Genomic DNA, 7,755 nt, shown 5'->3' with positions numbered 1-7,755 from the left:
CGGAAAAAGACTTAAAACAAATAGACAATTGGATTGATAATATTGCAATTAAAAATGAGCCACAATTTGATGGCGAAAATCAATTATTAAAGAGCGTTGAAAAGGATGCTGAAGCTAATTACCAAGCTTCGGCGGAATCGGTTGTACAAAATGAGAGGTATGAAACTTATCCTTTTTGTCAGGTTCATCTCATCGCATATATCTATATACATGCACGCACAAAAATATACAAAGTGTACATAAAAAGATCCGATCAAGAAGTAAGGTGAATTTGTACATAAAATGAGACATTTTTCATAGCTTTCATAACACTCTAATAATATTCCAATTATAGCGTCAATGTTAACGTTGTAGCACCCATCCATCTTGAGGCGTCTATATCCTTTCTGAAAAACTTGAATTCTATCCTAAAAATGGCTTCGAAATGTAAGTCATTGGCGGTTTAGGAGGAAATGATAGGTCCAAGTAGTAACTGGATAGACTTTGAAAGATCAAAGTTTTGGAGGAATTTTTCTTTAGCTTCATTCAGTTACTACTCCCAGCACACTTGGGTTCTTGAGCTGCATCCAATAGTTATATAAAATTTGCCATCGTTTCTCTCTCTGTAAATCAGTCAAAAAAAGGACCCTCTCAATCAGCATATGTTCGAGATCGCATGACTTGTTAAATAATCCATATGCCAATCCAATGTCACCTTTAACGGGAAGTTATTGTGGATAGCATTTAAGCGTAAGAGCTTATGGCTACGCCCGAGAAATTCAGCTTGATGGCGAAAACCTTCGCTTGAAAAATTCTGTCCAATACGAATTTTTTAACATGAAACTCTATAAGAATGTTAAAGGCAGTACTACCATCGCATAAACAGAATCGTTTCATCACTTCTTAGTGTCTTGGTATTCATAGTATCAGGTTTAAACGAGAAGTTCATCTTATTTTTTATCGACAGTCTTATGTGTATATATATTAGGATGGGGAAAAAGAAATCCATTATTTTTATATGAACTTCAGGACTTTATTTAACATGCTTCGGATTGTCCGATTTGGGTCAAATATGCACCGTTTTGTTGTATGATTTGTTGCCATTTTAAAGGTAACTTCAAAATGCCTCTCTCATAGAAGTCCTGGTCTCTATTTGCAAAAAACTCTAGTAGACTATTTTCACAATCCTCCCTAGATTCCAATTTTTGATCATTGAAGAAATTTTGCAATGCAAGAAAAAGATGATAATCGCTTGGTGCCAAGTCCGGACTGTATGGCGGATGCATTAAAACTTCCCAACCAAGCTCCCGAAGTTTCTGGCGAGTCACTGTAGATGTGTGTGGCCTAACGTTGTCCTGGTGGAACACGACACCTCTCCTGTTGGCCAATTCTGGCCGCTTCTGGTCAATCGCTATCTTCAAACGGTCCAGTTGTTGACAGTAGAGATCAGAATTTAGCGTTTGGCCATATGGAAGCAACACATAATAAATAATCCCCTTCCAGTCCCACCAAATGCATAGCAAAACCTTCCTGGCCGTTTGAGTTGCTTCACCGCTCTTTGATCACTATCGTTTTCGCACAGGGTTATCGTACGTGATCCACTTCTCATCTCCAGTCATCATCCGTTTAAGGAATGGGTCTATCTCATTCCGTTTGGCCAAGGCTTCGCAGATGGAAATTCGATCCATCATGTTTTTTTCTGTTAATTGGTGTGGCACCTAAACATCAAGCTTCTTTTTGAATCCAGCTTTGTGTAAAAGGTTTAAAACTGTTTTATGGTCGATTTTTAGCTCCTGGGCGATGTTACGACTGCTAAGATGCCGGTCAACTTCGATCATTTCTCCGATTTTATCGACATTTTCGACGACCGGCCTACCTGTGCGAGGTGCATCTTTAACATCAAAAATTCCTGCACGGAATCTACGAAACCAAAATTGCACATAATTGGCTGTTACAGTATCGGAACTATAAAGAAAAACTGTAAAATGTACCGAATTTTCTCTTTGTTCACTTCCATTTTTAACAAGCTGTAACTCACAACTGAATGCCCCAAACAAAAAACAGCAAAGGAATATTTTTTACTGCGAAATGTCATCTTTCCAACGAGCATAAATCTGAAATTGTTTAATCGATACTTTACGAGAAATCTACCAGTGCAGCCATCTACCGAAAAAATAATGGATTTCTTTTTCTCCAAACTAATATATATTGATTTAGGCATGTGTGTATATCCGAATTGGAATTTTCAAAATTAATGGGGCTTAAGACCAAGGATAAAAGTAACACAAGTAACCATTAACAGGCCCATGCATTTTGATGGGATACTCTAGACTTTCACCAGAAAAATGATTCAGCTGATTTGATTTTAAGCGCTAAAGTTTGTATCGCTTGTAAATTATTTCTAGCAATAATAACAATACATATATATATATATATATATATATATATATATATATATAGGTTATGGGATGTTTTGTAACCTGTCAACTCATGGAATTAGTTTATATGCAACTTTTAGTTAAGCTTTTTCGCTCCTTAAAATGAGTTTTGAACTGATCACACTAATGTTTAACGCTTTTGGGATGTGAGCTACGAAGGAAACCAAACATGCTTATCAAGTCCAAGAATTTAGAATATCATCTTCATCAGAATTGAATATGTTCACATGGGAGCGATATGCTCCCATTATGAATACTATATATTCATTTTGAATAATGAGTACTAAGAAATCGTCCTGACCCCAGTTTCCTAATGCCTAAACGACTTTGTAGCATATCATGCATCAATTCAAATTCGAAACCTTGTGCGAAAAGACATTTTTGGTCTTAAGTTTCTGTTGAGGAGAAATTCAATAATCAGTTCGATAAACATAAGCGAATAATTGGTATTGTAAAATATTTTCTAATTTTTTTTTTCAAACTACTTGCCCGACATAAACGTAGCACACATTTACCGAAAGAGCTGAAAATGTCTTGTCCCAATTGTGGAAGCAGACGTTGCAACATGTACGCAGATATGCGCACTTTTCACGGTCAGGAGCCACTCGATGTTTTATTGAATAATTCCAATACAACACAATATAAACTTCAGGCTCACGTTAAAAGTGAACACGGCACCAAACCGGATGAAAACAATGAAATGAAAAGTAACTCAGGTCTAGTTGTGAACAAGGGAGCACATCAGAAATCAAAAAAGATTAAGTATAAGTGCACAGTTTGCGAAAAGGCATTCAAACGCCGGAAAAAATTTAAAGAACATATGTGCACGCACGCGAACGAACGTCCATACAAATGCCCTCATTGTGAACGTAGTTTTTTGCAATCAAGATTTCTAAACATTCATATACGCACCCATATGGAACGTCGCCCAACCAAAGTAAGTTTTTACAATTATTTCGATGGAAAAGTGTATTAGAAGCGCGAAGGTTGTTACTCGATATAGCTCCTACTATCTGAAACTACAACTACAAATCATCTATAAAATTATAAATTTGTTGTTTCTAGTCTGAAGGCGATCAATCAGGCATTGAATCTATGACCCAAGTACGTAGAGCTGTCGGGGGTGGTAGAGATGGTGGCAACCGCAGACAGAGGTTACGCAAAAATCGTCCTGTTCTTGATTTCTCCATTAAGGTGACTAATCTTAAACGTGGCATGCGCATTAAAGACTTCAAAGCCGAATTGCGCAAAAGACAATGTAATCCATTGGGTATTACTTGGAAACGTAAGAATTAGATTGAAACATGATTATTATTTATTTTTTAATTTTTTTTTTTTATATTACCACCTTTTCATCATTTTATATTTGTTAATAGCGTCCATCGGTCGCTGTTTCTTGCATTTCGGTAATCGTAATGGTCAACCGAGCACCGATGAGGATGTAGAAAAGGTGTTGAATGCTTTAAGCAATCTTACTTTAACCATTAATCCACCACGCAACGATAATGCCCCTAATGCCAATGGAGCTGAAGGTGACGTTGGTGAACCGTCGCCTCAATCTAAACCACCAAAGATAATCGATCTTAATGTAAAGTTGATTGATCGGAGAAAGAAAAGTATCTCTAGTGCGTTTATTTAACCTTTATTATTATTTTTTCGTATTTAAGTTGTTTAACTTTAGACTCTTGCTATTTGAATTTTTATTTGTCTTTTTACATTAAACGATTTGTATTAAAAAAAATATATGTATATAAACTTTTACCAATTTTCCTTTTTATACAAATTTAAAAAACAAAAAAAAAAAATAAATAAAAACACTTCGTGAATGAATTGATGAACAAATAAATATTTGATTAAATCCATAGTGAAAGTATCTCTTACATTCTCCAAAATCGGAATCCTTAAAATATTTCAGGGGCCGAATCTCGAATAACGACCACTAGGTTTTTCGCATTCTTCTCTCCAACTTCTTTCATTTGATACTCATATCGCTGGCATTAAGAAAAAATCGCGGTGCCGACCATATTCATTTTAAAATTAACCTATTTTTAGGCAAGTAATATATCTTCACTTAAGGAGGGTACCAAATATTCCATCTTGTTTTTGTTTGCTTTGTGATAAAAATTGAAACGAATAAAATTTAGTTACTCGTAGCTTTGTGTGGGGATGGCCGGCCGATTGATTCGATTTTCGGACCTAGAGAGTAAAGTGTTTCGTAAAGCAAACGTGAAAAACTTCAGCCTCTAACTTCAATAATTTCCGAATAACGAGCAAAAATCCTGAAATTTGAAATGAAAAAACACGTGAGTTGCTTTCAGTTTACGCTCCATTGTGGGCTTTTGCTCTGACCAATATGGGCCACTTTCAATACCAACATGTGTGCAGAAACTTCTGCCAAGTTTGAAGCCGATGGCTTCATTTTGCGACCAGGAGAGTGCCAACAACAACACACACCACACAGACGGACAGACATAGCTTAATCACTTGAGATTTTCACGCTGATCAACGATATATATACTTTATAGCGTCTCTGAAGTTTCCTTTAGATGTTGAGCCTCCATTCCCTTCAGGGGAGCGTATAAAAAAAAAGAAGAAAAAATCGCAATCTGCAGCTAATCGCTTTGGTCTGGATGAAGAGCGAAAGGGAAGTGATTTCACCCAAAAGCATTGCACGTAAATGTCTTAAGAATATTGAAACGAAAGACTTAATTATCTTTTTTTTTCACGTATACATAGAACACACATGTAAACCAGTTTTTAAAATATCGTTTTTCAAGTAACCGATGTTTCTGGATTTTCCGAACTTGCTAAAGATTAATTAATAAATAATTAAAGTTAAAAACAAAAATCTCCCGTACTGTAAATTGGCCTCCATTTTATTGGTCGAAAGAGCAGCAATATTGCTTTACATATTAATAAAAAGTCGGTTAATTTTAAAAAGATCTAATAGATGTTAATTCTTATATAATTCTAAACCTTCTTCTACATCTTAATTTAGGCTGCATTACTTATATATAATTAGAAGAAGACAAGGAGAAACATTAGACTTTCAACGCAAGAGCTTGATTTGCTTCGCACTGAAAGCGTTTCTAGCGTCTGAAACTTGGATGTGATAGGGATGGTAAGCAAAAAAATTAATGACCAAACGAACTTCTTAGAAAGACGAAAGCTGCGTAAATTTTAAAATTCATTTAATTAAAATCGACCCATAAGCCATTGCGGCCCAGAAGAATCCTTTAAATGAATCGCAAACAAAGCACGAAGGATGACTGGCGGAGACCACAAAGTGCTCGAAGCATGATTGAGTTAAAACTCTTGAACAGTCTAGACTCATGGCAAATCTTTAACGTTGCAATTCTGATCTTTGCAGATATATTAAATGAAAACTTTAATGCTTACATCATCCTGCTATATGCATCGTTAGCCCTCGAATCAATAAATAGTTACGCGTGTAGCGCTGTATGGAGAACCAATTTGTGTAGAAACGCCCCATTTGGATTATTGAAATGTCAGTAGAGTGATCTTCAGACAATAGAAATTTTAATAAACACCTTTCAATTTACTAACAACAGTACAAATAGTTAATTATTAAAATTGCGAAATAATTACATTGTGAAATAATAAGAAATTTGGGTAATCGTGTAATATTTAGCATATAAAGCAATTCATTCATTTTTATTTATATTTTTCAGTTCAATTATCAAAAGAATAAAAATACCAAATAACTGTTTTACATACATACACGCAGAAGCAACCAGTCATTATCTATTATATACACTATCGCTCTAAATTCTACTCCCTTGTGCGCATACCATCTCTAACTGCACTAAATGTAAAGTTCGCCCATCACTAATTTTTACTCAAAAATAAATTAAACTATTAAGTGCTTGCAAAAGTTTTGATCAGCGACTTGTACACTTGTACTTGTCTATAAATGGTAAAGAAATGGGAAATACCAGTATACATAAGGCTTGAATTCGAATGTATGCCGACACTAATCATGAGTCGCGCATAATTTTTCTTCTTTTAAATTCATTATTTTTGTGGTTTATTTGAAGGAATCGGCTGCCGAAGCCCACCAAACATGTTGAGAGACTTATGGTGATGCGGCTCCACCATATCCCAATTGTCGGTTTTGAATTCAACGGTTTAAAAATGGCGACACGAATTGATAGTGTTGATGACTGTATATCGGGCATCATTATTATTTGATTGTCCCAAACGTGCTTAGAAGATGACATTTCAGCTTACATTTTTTGTGAAGATAGTTTTCTAATTCTTTCTTTTTATAAAAGTTATATAGATTTGAAAATGATTGAAATATACGAGGAAATGCGCTACATAACGCTTTTTTACCAAAAAGGAAAAAAAATGGTGAAGTGCAGGGTAAGAAGGCTGTTAGTGAGAGAGAATTTCGATATCAAAGCTGCATCTCGCAATCACCGGAAAAGTCGTTCAAATTTTACAAGATTCGAACGCAAGCTCTCAGGAAGTAGCGGTGGCACTAAACCTCAACCACATGACAGCACGCTGCAAAAAGAAGCTAGAAAAGGGGGCTAGAGCGGAGACTTTTCAATATTACTCATTATATTGCACAAAGTTAGTTTTTACATATTCACAGAAGCTCTCTACCAATTCTTCCTTGCACATCGTACTCCACTTTTTATCGCCGAATATTGCTTGTATACCATCTTTAATTTATCTGAGTATTGCCATCACTAATATTTTAATGGAAAATAAATTAAAATATATTCACAAACGTTGAATGAAAAATGTCTTTGGATTTACGGAATCAATGTCGAACATGCCTTAAGACTGATATTAAATTGCAGAAGTTGACTGCTATGATTGACGGAAAGGCTGCAACAACGTACAAGGATGCGTTAAAGACTCTGGCAAACTTCTTGGTAAGTTGCAAATGTAAATATTGCTGAAGAAGTCTTGTGTCATACAGATAACCGTTTTTTTATTAAAGTTTAAAGCTGAATATGAAGACGAAATGCCGCAAAGAATATGCGATGGTTGTTGCCGTAAACTGCGGTCGGCCCAAAATTTCATTATTCAAGCAGAGGAAGCTAACGACAAGTTAATACGAATTCTAAAGGATATACAGCAGATGCCTTCCCTAAAGCAATTGGATTGCTTGAATGAAAATCCCATTGAATTGTCCAGCACTGTTGAGCAATGTCTGCAAATCAAAATGGAGGTAGAAAATTTTGAGAGCGCGGAAAAAGACTTAAAACAAATAGACAATTGGATTGATAATATTGCAATTAAAAATGAGCCACAATTTGATGGCGAAAATCAATTATTAAAGAGCGTTGAAAAGGATGCTGAA

The 7,755-nt window shown here is 35.4% G+C and overlaps 2 protein-coding genes across 2 annotated transcripts; both read left to right on the top strand.

Annotated features, from left to right (window-relative positions):
• Positions 1-10: 10 nt before the first annotated feature.
• Positions 11-4,131, top strand: LOC119643930 (zinc finger E-box-binding homeobox 1-like). The gene is made up of 4 exons (XM_038043438.1): positions 11-157; positions 2,922-3,354; positions 3,483-3,702; positions 3,794-4,131. The coding sequence occupies exons 2-4, from the start codon at positions 2,947-2,949 to the stop codon at positions 4,054-4,056; spliced, it is 891 nt and encodes a 296-aa protein (XP_037899366.1). The 5' UTR covers positions 11-157; positions 2,922-2,946; the 3' UTR covers positions 4,057-4,131.
• Positions 4,132-7,115: 2,984 nt separating this feature from the next.
• Positions 7,116-7,749, top strand: LOC119643931 (the record flags this gene model as incomplete). The annotated part of the gene is made up of 2 exons (XM_038043439.1): positions 7,116-7,324; positions 7,393-7,749. Coding segments are annotated over exons 1-2 (492 nt in total), but the record flags the coding sequence as incomplete, so codon positions are not given.
• Between the last annotated feature and the right edge of the window lie 6 nt (positions 7,750-7,755).

Source organism: Glossina fuscipes, unplaced genomic scaffold, assembly GCF_014805625.2.
Source record: "Glossina fuscipes isolate IAEA_lab_2018 unplaced genomic scaffold, Yale_Gfus_2 71221, whole genome shotgun sequence".
Classification (NCBI taxonomy): domain Eukaryota; kingdom Metazoa; phylum Arthropoda; class Insecta; order Diptera; family Glossinidae; genus Glossina; species Glossina fuscipes.
Note: the sequence above shows the minus strand (reverse complement) of the source record. Positions and strands in the feature narration are given on the sequence as shown.

Coding starts and splice junctions, on each gene's coding strand:
- LOC119643930 (XM_038043438.1), top strand. CDS start 2,947: ATGTCTTGTCCCAATTGTGGAAGCAGACGTTGCAACATGTACGCAGAT. Junction 3,355..3,482: donor TGGAACGTCGCCCAACCAAA/GTAAGTTTTTAC, acceptor TGTTGTTTCTAG/TCTGAAGGCGATCAATCAGG. Junction 3,703..3,793: donor ATTGGGTATTACTTGGAAAC/GTAAGAATTAGA, acceptor ATTTGTTAATAG/CGTCCATCGGTCGCTGTTTC.